The following is a 16,180-nucleotide window of genomic DNA, read 5'->3' as shown; positions in this document are numbered from 1 at the left end:
AAGTGTTGGCCAGGAAGTGGAAGGATTGGAGCCCTCATACACTGCTGGTAGGAATGTAAGATGGTATAGCAGCTTTGCAAAACAGTCTGGCAGTTCCTCAAAAAGTTAAATATGGAATTACCATATGAGCCACCAATTCCATTCTTAGGTATATACCCAAGAGAAATGAAAACATGGATCTACATAAAGTGTATACACATAAATGTTCATGGTAGCATTATTTTTGTAGCTAAAAAGTGGAAAAAACACACAGGTCCACTAGCTAATAATATGGATAAACAAATGTGTTATATCCATACTATGGAATAATATTTGGCAACAGAAAGAAATGAAGTACTGATAAATGCTGCAAAAGGCCGCATATTGTATTCTATTTATATGATCTGTCCAGAACAGACAAATCTATAGAGACAGAAAGTAGTTTATTGGCTACCTAGAGTTCAGGGGGTTGGGGGGAATAGGGCGTAAGTGCTGATGGCTGTGGGGTTTCTTTTCGGGGTGATGAAACAATTCTAAAATCAATTATAGTAATGGAGGTACAACTCTTCGAATATACTAAAAACCATTGAATTTTACACTTAAAATGGTAAACTGCGAAAAAAAAAAAAAAAGGTAAGCTGCGGACTCCTGTTGTGGCATAGCAGGTTAAGGATCTGGTGTTGTCCTTGCAATAGCTCAGTTTACTGCTATGGCATGGGTTCAGTCTCTGGCCCAGGAAAACCTCCATATGTCGTGAGCACAGCCAAAAAAAAAAAAAAAAAAAAAAAAAAAAAAAAAAAAAAAAAAAAAGGTAAATTGAGTCATATATGAATTACATCTCAGTAAAGCTGTTACATTATGAAAAATAAAGCTATTTTTTCTCCTTCCTGTCTCCAGCTATTGATGCGCCAGACCTCCCTAAGAGGTTAAGCTATGGCCAAGTACAGTTATAGTTACTTCTATTTTTCTTTTCTTTTTCTTTTTCTCTTTTTGTTTTTTTGCCAACTCTAGTGCTGCTCCCGCGGCATATGGAGGTTCCCAGGCTAGGAGTCTAATCAGAGCTGTAGCTGCCAGCCTGCGCCAGAGCCACAGCAATGCAGAATCTGAGCCGCATCTGCGACCCACACCACAGCTCATGGCAACACCAGATCCTTAACCCACCGAGCAAGGCCAGGGATCGAACCTGCAACCTCATGGTTCCTAGTTGGATTCGTTAACCACTGCGCCATGATGGGAACTCCCTATTTTTCTTTATTATGACTTAGTCTTTGCCCTTACAGTTAAAGTGAAAAAAGTTGAAGTTCCCATCATGGCTCAGTGGTAACGAACCCAACTAGTATCTATGAGGATTCAGGTTTGATCCCTGGCCTTGCTCAGTGGGTTAAGGAACTGGCATGGCTATAGGCTGTGGTGTAGGTCACAGGACTTGGCTCAGATCCCGGGTTGCTGTGGCTGTGGTGTAGGCTGGCAGCTGCAGATCCCATTCAGCCCCTAGCCTGGGAAATTTTATATGCTGCAGATAAGGCCCTGCAAAGTAAAAAACGTTTTATAATGCTGACCTTAGAAAAGTACTCAGTTTTGGATCTGAATGGTTCATAAGTAAATTTTGATTAGTTTGTAAGTGCTAATATTTGATACACTGTGCTAGTTTCAGAAATTATTCAGTCAAGACTCCAAATGCAAGAGTTCCCTGATAGTCTAGTGAGTAGGATTCAGTGCTTTCACTGCTGTAGCCAGGTTCAATCCCTGGTCTGGGCGAGGGGCTTTAACTTCATTTTAAAAGACATTTTAGGATGTTCCCGTTGTGGCTCAGCAGGTTAAGAACCTGACATAATGTCCTTAAGGATGTGAGTTTAATCCCTGCCCTCACTCAGTGGGTTAAGGATCCGGCATTGCCTCAGGCTGTGGTGTATGTGGCAGATGTGGCTCGGATCCGCTGTAGCTGTGGATGTGGCGTAGGCCTGCACCTGCAGCTCCAATTTGATCCCTGGTCGGGGAACTTCCATATGCTGCAGGTGCAGCTGTAAAAAGGAAAAAATATTTTAGTCATTTCAAGAAAGAAGATGCTGGAGTTCCCGTCGTGGCGCAGGGGAAACGAATCTGACTAGGAATCATGAGGTTTTGGGTTAGATCCCTGCCCTTGCTCAGTGGGTTAAGGATCCGGCGATGCTGTGAGCTGTAGTGTAGGTCACAGAAGCAGCTCAGATCTGGTGTGGCTGTGGCTGTGGCTGTGGCTGGCAGCAATAGCTCTGATTAGACTCCTAGCCTGGGAACCTCCATATGCCGCAGGTACAGCCCTAAAGAAAAAGAACAAAATACCAAAAAAAAAAAAAAAAAAAAAAAAAAAAAAAAAAAAAAAAAAGATGCTTTCACAAAGTTGCATGGATGTGAGTGTTACCCAGTTATCTTGCTAGCATCCCCAGGGTGATTTTGGATGTTGTCCTTCCATAGCTACCTGTGTGGCTAAGAGCATGGGCTGTGAAGCTAATACTGCCTGCCACTCAGTCTGATACCACCATTTTTAATAGAGTGAGTTATATAACCTTTCTTGTCTTAAATTCTTTATATATTAAGTAGTATCTCATAAGGCTTATGTGAGAATTAAGTGACATAATAACTATAAAGTGTTTGGGCCAGATCCTGGCACATAAATTAATATGTTGTTACTCCATCTCCATGGTTTCCGGTATTCTTTGTTAATCTAGATCAGCAGAATTTTGCTTTAGGCTTTTGAACTCACTAAGATTAGGTTTATCTGATATATATCTGAAGAAAATGAAAACACTAATTTGAAAAGACCCCATTGCACCCCAGTGTTCATAGCAGCATTATTTGCAATAGCCAAGATACGAAAGCAACCTAAGTGTTTAATCAATAGATGAATAGATAAAGAAAATGTGGTGTGTATACATACACACATACCTACAGTGGAATATTAGCCATGAAATATAATGAAGTTTTGGAGTTCCCTTCATGGCTCAGCGGTTAACAAACCCAACTAGGATCCATTAGGATGCAGATTCAATCCCTGGCCTCGTTGAATGGGTTAAGGATCCGGTGTTGCCATGAGCTGTGGTGTAGGTCACAGATGGAGCTCGGATCCCATGTGGCTGTGGCTGTGGCGTAGGCCAGCACTTGTAACTCCAGTTTGACCCTTAGCCTGGGAACTTCCATATGCTGGGGGTGCAGCCCTAAAAAAGCAAATAATAATAATAATAATAATGAAATCTTGCCATTTACAACAACATGGATAGACCTGGAAGCTATTATGCTTAGTGAAATAAGTCTAACAGAGAAAGATGAATACTGTATGTTTTCACTTACATGTGGAATCTGAAAAAGAAAATGAATAAATATAACAAGACAGAAACAGGCTCACAGATACAGAGAACTAGTGGTTACCAATGGGAGAGTTCTGGAGGTGGAGGAGCAAGATGGGGGAAAGAGAGAATTCCTATTATGGCTCAGCAGTAATGAATCTGACTAGTATCCATGAGGACGTGGGTTCGATCCCTGGTCTCAATCAATAGGTTAAGGATCTGGCATTGCCATGAGCTGTGGTATAGGTCGCACTTTAGGCTCAGATCCTAGGTTGCTGGCTGTGGCCAGCAGCTGTGGCTCCAATTCAACCCCTAGCCTGGGAACTTCCATATGCCACAAGTGCTGCCTAAAAAAAGACAGGGGAAGAGAATTAAGAGGTACAAACTACTAGGTATGAAATAGATAAGATACAAGGATATTATTTATTTCTCAGGGAATATAACCACTGTTTTATAAAAACTTTTTTTTTTTTTGTCTTTTTTTCTAGGGCCACACCATTGGCATATGGAGGTTCCTAGGCTAGGGTTCTGTTTTGTTTTGTTTTGTCTTTTCTAGGGCTGCACCCACATTATATGGAGGTTCCTAGGCTGGGAGTCTAGTTGGAGCTGTAGTCACAGACCTACGCCGGAGCCATAGCAACGCAGGATCCAAGTCGAATCTGTGACCTACACCACAGCTCATGGCAATGCTGGATCCTTAACGCATTGAGCAAGGCCAGAGATTGAACCCGCAACTTCATGGTTCCTAGTCAGATTCGTTAACCACTGAGCCACAATGGGAACTCCTAAAAACTTTTTTATTTATTTTTTATTATTTTATTTTATTTGCCTTTTCTAGGGCTGCTCCCGTGGCATATGCAGATTCCCAGGCTAGGGGTCTAATCAGAGCCATAGCCACTGGCCTACGCCAGAGCCAAGGCAACGGATCCCAGCTGTGTCTGCAACCTGCACACAGCTCACGGCAACATGGGATCCTCAACCCACTGAGCAAGGCCAGGGATCGAACCCACAACCTCATGGTTCCTAGTCAGATTCTTTAACCACTGTGCCACGACGGGAACTCCCTAAAAACTTTTTGAAATAATAATTTATTGCTTTACTTTGCAAAGCTTTGCAAATTTACCCCCCCAAATCAAAGTTTACAGGCTGCTCACTTCAGACTGAGAATGCAAGAGGTAAGAACCTGAACCACAATGATTGATATGTATTTGCCTGCAGATATGCACTGACATCTGAAATAAGCTCCCCCAGATTTTTTTTGTGTGTGTCTTTTTGTCCTTTTAGGGCCGTATTCAATGCACATGGAGGTTCTCAGGCTAGGGGTTAAATCAGAGCTATAGCCACTATCCTACACCACAGCCACAGCAAGGCAGGATCCGAGCCACGTCTGTGACCTATACCATGTTCATGCTCACAGCAGTGCCTGATCCTTAACCCACTGAGCAAGGCCAGGGATCGAACCCGCAACCTCGTGGTTCCTAGTCGTATTTGTTAACCACTGCACCATGATGAGGACTCCCCAGATTTTTTTTTTCACTGCCTTCAGAGATGTTGCATTCCTTACACCATCTTATATGACACACTTGGGTCATTAGTCAAGCCAGTGGAGTGGTACAGAGATTTTTATTTTAGTTTGGGGTTGTGGAGTTTTTTCTCTTTTTGCCTTCTGCTAGAAAATGAAATTTTCAGTTCATTTCTGTAAAATAAATTTGTTAATAAGTTCATTTTGTTCTACTTCTCCTTTGCATGTATCTTCACATTCAACCTTATAACTTTTTGAGCTGCATTTTCCTTTCTGCTGCTAGTGCCTAGAGTTGCTTCTGTTGGGCTTCTCTCTGCTTTGCTGTAGATTTGAGCAAGCTCTAAGCACCAGTGGGCTTCATCTTCTCGTTTTCTGCTTCTTTGGCAAGTTGGTCAACAAACCCAATTGAACCACCAACTATTTTCTGAAACTGGCCAGTTTTGTCCACAAATTCCTTGTACTTCTTCCTTGAGCTCTATGGTCTGCTCAGTAGCTTCTGGGTCCAATACCTGCAGCTTGTTTAGCTCATCAAAGCACAACCCTGCTTCACTCAGGATGACCTTGGCAATAGCTCTTTCCCTTCCAACTTCCCTAGAAAAGTTCTGCTCTTAAGTGTTGATAGTGGCAGCTAGGAGGAGGTGTGTCATAGGAGCAAAGGTCAGGAAAGAATAAATCCAGTTGCTTGTCACAGGCGTTGTTCATCCCACACACATTTCTTGAATGCCTGCTATATACCAGCACTGCTAGATGCTCAGGGTAAAGGTGAGTGCAACATGGTACCCACCCTGGAGGAGCACAGTTTTGCTGTCCACCCTGCAGCAGTGGTGCCTGTGGCTCAGGCTGACATTGGCAGGCAGCTCCTCTCTCTGGTCAGCAGCAGTTGGTGCCCTGCCCGCCCACCTGCCTGGCTCCTCCAGTGTTTTATAATAACTTTGGAGTATAATCTATAAAAATAGCTAATCACTGCATTGAATACCTGAATCGAATATTGTAACTCAGCTGTTCTTCAGTTTAAGAAAGATTAGGTTTGTCTGTGTGTGACAGAAAATCCAAAATAATAGCACTTACAGGAAGTCTGAAGTTCAAGTCCAACAGGACAGGAAACTTCATAAAGTTGTCAGGGATCCAGGTCATCATGTCCTGCTACTTTCCAAGCCAATTCCTAGTCTTTTCTAGAGTTGAAAATAATTAAAACCAAAAGAACTAGGAGTTTAACTGTGTTATTTGGAAATATAAAATAAATCGCAGGAGAAATAGCAAAAAGAATTGGTACAGTTGCCCCTGGGAGCAGGAATTGGCAAGAGACGGATTAGAAGACTGCTGTGTTTTGTTGATGTTGCTGTTTTTAAAATTATAGCTTTATAGTACTAATGGACTTTTAAATTTGTGACATATAAAAGTTTTTTTGTTTTGTTGTTGTTGTTGTTTTAAGTTTTATGGTTGCACCTGCAGCATATGAAAGTTCCTGGGCCAGGGATTGAATTCGAGCCACAACTGTGACATAGGCTGCTCTTGTGGCAACCCAGGATCCTTTAACCCACTGTGCTGGGTAGAGGATCAAACCCACACCTCCCCAGTGACCCAAGGTGCTTAACCCACTAGGAACGCCCAGTGAAAGTTTAATTAAAGACAAAATTTGGATTATTTCATATAGTGCTTATACAGGTTTTTTTTTTCACATAACAGCATATCCTGGAGTTCCCATCATGGCTCAGGGGTAACAAACCTGACTAGTGTCTATAAGGATGTGTGTTCAATCCCTGGTCCCGCTTAGTGGGTTAAGGAACTGGCATTGCCATGAGCTGCGGTGTAGGTTATAGAGGCAGCTTGGATCCTGCATTGCTGTGGCTGTGGAGTAGGCTGGCAGCTACAGCTCCAATTCAGCCTCTAGCCTGGGAACTTCATATGCCATGGGTGCAGCCCTCAAAAGACAAATATACATATGTATGTATATATATATATATATATATATATATATATATATATATATACACACACATACATACATATATATATATATACACATACATACATATATATATATATATATAATCTATCTCTGTATATCTCCTGAAGGTCTCATTGACAGTTCATACAGATCTGCTGCATAAAGGTTTGTATTTTACCTATGCTAGTATTTCCTTAACTTCTTTTTCTAAACAATTTTTTAAATTTCTTTTTTTTATGTAATGATTTTTATTTTTTTCCATTATAGCTGGTTTACAGTGTTCTCTCAATTTTCCACTGTACAGCATACAGTTACACATACATGTGTGCATTCTTTTTTCTCACATTGTCATGCTCCATCATAACAGACATAGTTGACCAGACATAGTTCCCAATTTTTATTTTCATTTTTCTAGTATATACAATACTATAATGAATATGTGATATATATATATACATATGTATGTTATATATGTGTATATGTGTGTGTGTATATATACATATACATATATATAACATTCCTAGAAATGAAATTATTGCTAGATCAAAAACAGTTCAAAGTTAAAATTTTGACAGAAACTGCCAGATTTTCTTCCAGAATGATAAGATCACTGATAACTGTGTGGAGAATAGATTAATGTGGGGCAAGATTGGCAGTGGGAAGAAAGTCTGGAGGCTGTTGCAGTCATCTGGGGAAGAAATGATGTACTTCAGACTAGGGTAACAGTGAATATGGAGAATGGTAGACTGTTTCAAGAAATAAAGTGGGTGGGAGAACAGATGGAATTGTTAATGAAGCAGATGTGAGTAATGAAAGAAAGGAGAGAGCCAGGATGATTCAGGTATACCAGAGATATCAATTAGAGCTGCCATGTGAGATGAAATATACTTGCCATAGCCAGGTTAAATGAATTTGTAGATACATCTAATTTGTAGATACATCTGATGGCAACTCTGACATTTTATGATTTTGAAATCCATGACAGCACCCTTATTTATAGATTGAATGATACACATTTTGAATACCTTGTCTTTTATGATTATAGGCATATAATTTTATCTGATGTTTTATGGAGAAAACAATGATTCTGTCACTAAACTGTATAGATTTTATCTTGGTTTTTTTGGCCACTCCTTTGCCTGCAGAAGTTCTCAGGCTGGGGATTGAACTTCTGCCAAGCAGTGACCTGTATCATAACAGTGACAGCACCAAATCCTTAACCTGAGGAGCCGCCAGGGAATTCCTGATTTTATTTTCTGTAAATCTCCTAGAATCCATTTGTTTTCCTCCTGTCTGAAGCCAGACATCTAAGCAGTGTACTACCTTCCTCCACTAGCCATGGTCAAAGTGATCTTTATAAATCCAGTCGGCAATGATTTCCTTTGCTCCAGTTCCTTCATGTTGTAACAGAAGTGCTGTGTCCAATGCTGATCAACTCATAGGGAACATTTCCAAGTGGTTCTTTTCAATTCCATCTTGTTTGGAGTGTCCAAGTCCCCTATCCTCTTTCCAGTGGTCTTATAGGTATTCAAGACAGTGGGGGGAGTTCCCGTCATGGGTCAGTGGTTAACAAATCCGACTAGGAACCATGAGATTGTGGGTTCGATCCCTGGCCTTGCTCAGTGGGTTAAGGATCTGGCGTTGCTGTGAGCTGTGGTGTAGGTCAGAGACATGGCTCGGATTCTGAGTTGCTATGGCTCGGACATAGGCCGGCGGCTATAGCTCCAATTAGACCCCTAGCCTGGGAGCCTCCATATGCGGGCAGGTGCGGCCCTGGAAAAAGACAAAAAGACACACACACACAAAAAGAGCATTTTAGGCACTGTTTTCTGCTGGAAGATTCTCTCATACTTATGCTAGTTGAACACTTTAATCCACATAAAGTCTGATGCTCTTGTTTTGAGCTCTCTAAACAGTGGCAAATTACAATAGACAGCCTCTGACTGCTACAGTCATTGATTGCTTTCTCTGTGTGCATTGGCATTGTATCTTGCTCTAACTGCAGCTTTTTCCTCTGGCCTATAAATGCTTATATGATGTATACTAATTAAAAATGAAATAACACAGTTTTATCAGGCAGCATGTATATACCCATTTTGTTTACCTTTTCATCCGTTCGAGCTAAATGCCTCAAGTCTCTTTTGTTTTTAATTACATTTTATACTGCAAGTCAACTTTTTTTTTATGCTTTTGAACTCTTATGGTTAGAGGGAACACGTTAAGAATTTTAAAAGATGTCTTTTTTCCATGATAAAGTAGTACTTTTAAGTTTGCATTTAAATTTTTTTTTCAAATTTTTTTGGAGTATAATTGACTTAGCAATGTTGTATCAGTTTCATGTGTATGCATTTAAATTTCTTTTTCTTTTTTTTTTTTTTTCTTGCTTTTTATGACCATACCCTCGGCACATGAAGGTTCCCAGGCTAGGGGTTGAATCAGAGCTGTAGCCACCGGCCTACCCCACAGCAACAGCAACTCCAACTCCGGATCCTTTTTTTCTTTTTTTTTTTGTCTTTCTGCCATTTCTTGGGCCGCTCCTGCAGCATATGGAGGTTCCCAGGCTAGGGGTTGAATCGGAGCTGTAGCCGCCAGCCTACACCAGAGCCACAGCAACACGGGATCCGACCCACGTCTGCGACCTACACCACAGCTCACGGCAACGCCAGATCCTTAACTCACTGAGCGAGGGCAGGGATTGAACCTGAGTCCTCATGGATCCTAGTTGGATTCGTTAACCACGGAGCAATGAAGGGAACTCCTGAACTTAAAATTTTTTATTCCTTCTTTTATCTCTTTGTTTCAGACATACTATTCTTATTTTACAATAGTTCTATAATCTTTTATTTTATTTTATTTTTTTTTTGACCACCCTGCAGCATGTGGAATTCCCAGGCCAGAAATTAGATCCAAGCCACTGTTGCAACCTACTCCACAGCTGCAGCAGTGCCACATCCTTAACCCACTGTACGGAGCTGGGTACAGTACCAGGTTAATACTGGATCCTTAACCCACTGCTCCAGTGCTCCAGAAACACCGCTGATCCTTTTGCTGCCACATCAGGAATTCCAATAGCTCTATAAGCTTGATATCTAATCTTTTGTTTGATTTGTCTCCTGATAACATCCATGCTAAGTTGTTTCACTGTGTGCTTTATAATTTTAGGTTTATACTAATGTTTAATGGGGTTTTAATTTTGGAAATCCCATGAGCCCTAGGTTCAGGACTTAAAGCTGGTGTACATTTCATCTGTCTACCTGAGTGACAAGCACATGATCAAAGGAAACTTTTCCAGGGAATTCCCTTGTCACTGCAGCAGCTTGGATTGCTGCCATGACGCAGGTTTGATCCCTGGCCCAGGAACCTCCACATGCCATGTGTACAGCCAAAAAAATATTGGAAAATAAAAAAGAAACCCTCCCACATCCTCCAACCTAGAATGCAAGCTCCATGAAATCACAGGAGATCTTTGTGTTGTTTACTGATGTATCCCAAATTGTTTACTATAGTGCATGGCACATACTAGGCATTCTGCCTGTATTTGTTGAACTGAATTTATCACTTTCTTTCCTGGTGGATGGATTAATTTTGACTAGTCCACTCTCTTATTGAGGAAGTAGTGAGAGCTTGTTGTAGGTCCTTTCTTTTTTTTTTTCAGGGCCACACCCTATGGCGTAGGGAAGTTCCCAGGCTAGGGGTTGAATCGGAGCTGTAGCTGCTGGCCTATTACCTACAGCTGCTGGCTGTTACCTACAGCCACAGTAACTCAGGATCTAAGCTGCGTCTATGACCTATATCACAGCTTACGGTAACACCAGATCTTTAACCCACTGAGTGAGGCCAGGGATTGTATGTCCCCACGGATACCAGTCAGATTTGTTACCTCTGAGCCACGATAGGAGCTCCAAGTTGTAGGTACTTTCTATCAGGAATGGCTGGAGTTTTTAACTGAATATTTGTCTGATGGTTCCAGTAACATGACTTTGACTCCATGCTATGTAAAAAAATAATCCAATCCTATTAGGATAAATGAGCATTTGCCTCCTTCCTGGGTCTATATTTCTTTTCTTTTCTTTTTCTTTTTTTTTTTTTTTTTTTGTCTTTTTGCCTTTTCTAGGGCCGCTCCCATGGCATATGGAGGTTCCCAGGCTACGGATCCAATCGGAGCTGTAGCCACCAGCCTATGCCAGAGCCACAGCAACACCAGATCCGAGCCGGTCTGTTACCTACACCACAGCTCATGGCAATGCCGGATCCTTAAGCCACTGAGCAAGGCCAGGAATTGAACTTGCAACCTCATGGTTCCTAGTCGGATTAGTTAACCACTGAGCCACGATGGGAACCTCAGGGTCTATATTTATTTCAAAGGCCTCATGTTAAACTTTGGCTGAGCCATTTTCAATTTGTTTTTCATAATTCTCAAATTTCTGGGGTTTTTTGGAGGGTTTATATGGCATATTATGCATTTTTAAATGAAAGTAGAATAATCTTTTAAGGTTAAAAAAATCACTTTGTTCAATGATATAGCTTAGTGGTAAGAATTTAGATAACTATCAAATATAAGGAATGATAGGTGAAAAGTAGAAAAAAATTAGCAATAAGAAAACTTTTTTTTTTTTTTAACCTAAAGACATGGGATACATTTTTCTCATTAATACTCTGACAATGGGCGGAGAAAACCCACCCATATTTAGGGAGAGTATAACTTAATGCTTAATTTTTCATTTTAGTAATACTCATTAAAAAATTTAAAATGAAATGTAAATGCGATTAGCTAGCACGTTTGGGGATTATCTTTAATAGAAGAAAATGTAACTATTTGATGTCATAACAGTACTAGTAAATTTAATAGGTTTTTTATTCATTTGGTGTGATACAGATTGTATGGAACTTGATGTGAGCAGAAATAAAATTGCCACTGAGTATGTTGAAGTTATAAATAGCTTGTATTCAAAGACATATGTTATTCTTTATACTGTTTTTATGTGATCATGTTGAACCACTATCTGTGGTTGATTATGGAAGAGTATAATTTTTTATTGCTTTTTAGGGCCGCACCCATGGCATATGGAGGTTCCCAGGCTAGGGATCTAATTGGAGCTACACCTGCTGGCGTAAGCCACAGGCACAGCAATGCCAGATCCGAGCCTCGGCTGCAACCTACACCGCAGCTCACGGCGACACCAGATTGTTAACCCACTGAGCAAGGCCAGGGATAGAACCCACAACCTCATGGTTCCTAGTGGAATTCATTTCCTCTGTGCCGTGATGGGAACTCCAAGGAAGAGTATAAATTGACCCACCACTTGGTATGAGGTGCTTAGTTCTGTTGACACAGATCTTTGCAAAAAAAAGGGAGAGATGGGGTCATGTGACATAATGATGGTTAAATGTCGTTTCTTTGTTTTGCAGTTCCAATTCCTAGCAGATTTGATCGGCGAGTATCAGGTATGTGTTCTTTTTCATAATATATTACTAAAATGCTATTTTAAGATAGGATTACCTTAAAATAAATTGATCTTTTTAATAAAAAGATAAGTTGATAGCATTACAGAACATTATAAAAATTACCTATGATTCCTTCTTTCTATTTCATTTTAAGTTCTGAGTACATATGTACATGTTTTTATATTACTATAATTAGCATGTTTCCTTTTATGCATTAATATTTTTCCATGTTCGTAATTATGGCTTCTAAAAACTTTCATATCACTGCTTCTGGCATTCTAGATTACGCTTACCCTTAGCTTCTTGCTCACAGTGTTGGGCCACTTAAATTATTTCCTCATTGGTAGTGCTGAGAGGGTATTCTCCATCAGAGACTGAGCATTGCCTTGGCCTTTTCTGTGTTTTGGTTTCTAGAGATAGTGTACAAAATAGGCAGGGAGAAAGACACCCTAGAAAGACCTCTCTTCTACCACCATCTCACTAATATGGACAGTACCTTCTCTTTTCTTCTTCTTCTTCTTCTTCTTTTTTTTTTTTTTTTTTATATCACAGATGCAGCATGTGGATGTTCCCCAGCCAGGGCTCAAATCTGCACCAAGCCACTGGATCCTTTAACCAGCTACACCAGGCCAGGGATCAAACCTACACCTCTGCAGTGACCCGAGCCACTGCAGTTGGATTCTTAACCCATTGTGCTACAGTAGGGACTCCTAATATATATGTTTTTCTTTTCTTTTCTTTTTAGGGCTGCTCCTGTGGCATATGGAAATTCTTAAGCTAGGGACTGAATCAGAGCCACAGATGCCAGCCTTTGCCCACAGCCATTGGCCTGTGCCCGCAACCACAGCAACTTAGGATCCAAGCCACATCTGGGACCTGTGCTGCAGCTTGCAGCAATGCCGAATCCTTAACCCACTGAGTGAGGCCAGGAATTGAACCCACATCCTCACAAGTACTAGTTGGGTTCTTAACCCAGTGAAGCACAATGGGAACTCTCTCTTAATATATATATATTTTTTTTTTGGTCTTTTTGCCTTTTCTGGGGCTGCTCCCACGGCATATGGAGGTTCCCAGGCTAGGGGTCGAATCGGAGCTGTAGCCACTGGCCTACACCAGAGCCACAGCAATGTGGGATCTGAGCCTTGTCTGCAACCCACACCACAGCTCATGGCAACGCCAGATCCTTAACCCACTGAGCAAGGGCAGGGATCAAACCCGCAACCTCATGGTTCCTAGTCAGATTCGTTAACCACTGCGCCAGGATGAGAACTCCCTCTCGTAATATATTTTTAAATTGAGGTATTATTGACTTAGAGACCTATTCCTCTTTTTTTTTTTTTTTTTACCATTTCTTGGGCCGCTCCCACAGCATATGGAGGCTCCCAGGCTTGGGGTCGAATTGGAGCTGCAGCCACCGGCCTACGCCAGAGCCACAGCAACATGGGATCCGAGCCACATCTGCAACCTACGCCACAACTCATGGCAATGCTGGATCCTTAACCCACTGAGCAAGGCCATGGATCGCACCTACAACCTCATAGTTCCTAGTCAGATTTGTTAACCCCTGTGCCACAATGGGAACTCCCTATTCCTCTTTTAGTGTAGTTATAAAATAGTACCTCAGATTGTTTTATTTGGCATTCCTTTGATTATTAACAAACAAATGAACATTTTCCAAATATGGGAAATACATTTTAATTTTTTTGGTATGGGACTAGTTTGATATTTTTCCTTTTTAACATTGTTATCTAGATTATTTTTTGTAAGTGTGAGTGAATTCTATTATGATTTTTAAGCTTTTGAAATTTTTAATACAAAATTTTCCAGGTTGTTTGTGCTACTTATTTTATGCTATTTTTTATTGATTCAAAAATTTTGATCTGTGACTAGTTCCTTGAAAGCTACCTGGCACATAGCAGATACTCAGTAAATATTCATTGACTATATATACATCTATATTTTTCATGATTGTTCCTAAGCTGAGAAGTTCCCTGTTTTTTCAATAGAGCTGATAAATGTGTTTTTTGAAAGTTTTTTGTAATTAAAATGCTTGACTTTTGCATACATCTAGAGTTTATTTGGTTGTACAGTTGGGATGTTAATATGTTTCCAAATTGCTGTGCTAGTTTGTGTGTGTCATAGCTTTCATGTCCTCTTTTTCTAGGAGGGTTTATTTATTTTTTCCTTCTTTCTTTCCTTCTTTCTTTCCTTCTTTCCTTCCTTCCTTCCTTCCTTCCTTCCTTCCTTCCTTCATTCCTTCCTTTCTTTTTACAGCTGCACCTGCGGCATTTGGAAGTTCCCCAGCCAGGGGTTGAATTGGAGCTGCAGCTGCCAGCCTATGCCACAGTCATAGCAACACTGGATCTGAGGTGCATCTGTGACCTACACTGTGGCTTGGGGCAACACTGGATCCCTAACACAGTGAGTGAGGCCAGGGATCAAATGTGCATCCTCACAGACACTATGTTGCTTTCTTAACCCACAGAGCCACAACAGGAACTCCTAGGAAGATTTCTGGATTTTTAAATTGTCATGTGACCTAACATCTCTTAAGGCTCAGAATCTCTTTTCTCTCTGTCAGTCCTTTTCTTTAAGAAAATCTGCTCATTTAAGTTTGCAGAAAGCCCTTGATAAGCTTGTACAACAGAGTCTGTTGAAAGGAGATTGAAGAACGTGTTGTTACACATAGAAAGTCATTTACAGGAGTTTCTGCTGTAGCACCGTGGGTTAAGGATCCAGTGTTGTCTCTGCAGCCATTATGGTGGCGCAGGTGCAACCCCCAGCCCAGCTCAGTGGGTTGAGGATCTGGCATTGCTGCAGGTATGGCATTAAGTCACATCTGTGGCTTGGATTTGATCCCTGGCCCAGGAACTTCCCTATGCTGCGAGTGCAGAAAAAAAAAAAAAAAAAAGAAAGAAAGCAGTCATTTACAAAGAGAAAATGGAGTAGGGATTAAGGCTGATGATGTGAGATCCACTGAGCTACCATCTCCCATTTCTGTTTGTCCCTGTACCCCTTTTTACCTAAAGATTAGTAGTAGCTCTTGACATGTTTAGGCCTGGGAGATGGAGAGTGCAGTGACATCTCCTCCAGAGGTCAGAGACAGTCAGATGAATTGCTGCTTGGGCTCTCTGTCAGTGTGCTTCAGTCCTTAATCTCTGTGGAGGACTCAGGCAAGTACTTGGTATTATCCCTCCCCCATAGCTTTTATAGTCTTACTGAAGGGTTAAAACTTTTTAATATAATTCAAATGTTAAATGAAAATAAAAAAGTCTTCATAGAATCCAAAATGATTATACAGGAGATAAAAATAGCTTGTTAGCAATAGCTGACTTTTTTTTTTTTTTTTTTTTTTTTTTGGCCTTTTTAGGGCTGCACCCGAGGCATATGGAAGTTCCCAGGCTAGAGGTCGAATCAGAGCTGTAGTAGCCGGCCTACACCACAGCCACAGCAACGCCAGATCCAAGCCGTGTCTGCGACCTACAACACTGCTCATGGCAACTCTGGATCTTTAACCCACTGAGCAAGGCCAGGGATTGAACCTGTGACCTCATGGATACTTGTCAGATTCGTTTCCACTGAGCCATGCTGGGAACTCCAGCTAACATTTTTTGAGTGCATGCTATGTGCTAGAGGCACAGTTTTGAGGTCTTTCTTGGATTGTTGAATTTAATCCTCATGCTAACACTATGAGATCCATGCTGTGATTATCCCATTGTATGGATGGCGAAAGTAGGGGCAAAGCAGAGGTTAAGTAACTTATAATAGTCAAGGTGATAAAGTACTCAAAGGTAGCATGGTTCCTAAGTACTACCCTTCCTATCCTTAAAGGACCCTTTCTTGTACCTTCTGGAACTCTTGGTTAGTCTTCAGCTAAATCTCCTAAATTCTTGGCCTGTTCTCTGTGAGTATAGTCTTCATCTCCTTAATCTAGCTGAAGTTTGGCTTACCCTGCAGGCATTTCAA

The 16,180-nt window shown here is 41.0% G+C and overlaps 1 protein-coding gene and 1 pseudogene across 1 annotated transcript in view; one reads left to right on the top strand and one right to left on the bottom strand.

Annotated features, from left to right (window-relative positions):
* PRKAR2A (protein kinase cAMP-dependent type II regulatory subunit alpha) overlaps positions 1 to 16,180 on the top strand; it is an 89,220-nt gene that overhangs the window by 30,918 nt on the left and 42,122 nt on the right. The window contains 1 exon segment of the mRNA NM_214258.2: positions 12,179 to 12,214. Within this exon segment, the coding sequence (NP_999423.2) occupies positions 12,179 to 12,214 (36 nt within the window).
* On the bottom strand, positions 4,990 to 5,468 carry LOC106505601 (annotated as a pseudogene).

Source organism: Sus scrofa, chromosome 13 (genome assembly GCF_000003025.6).
Source record: "Sus scrofa isolate TJ Tabasco breed Duroc chromosome 13, Sscrofa11.1, whole genome shotgun sequence".
Classification (NCBI taxonomy): Eukaryota; Metazoa; Chordata; class Mammalia; order Artiodactyla; family Suidae; genus Sus; species Sus scrofa.
This window is presented reverse-complemented; position numbering and strand designations above follow the sequence as displayed.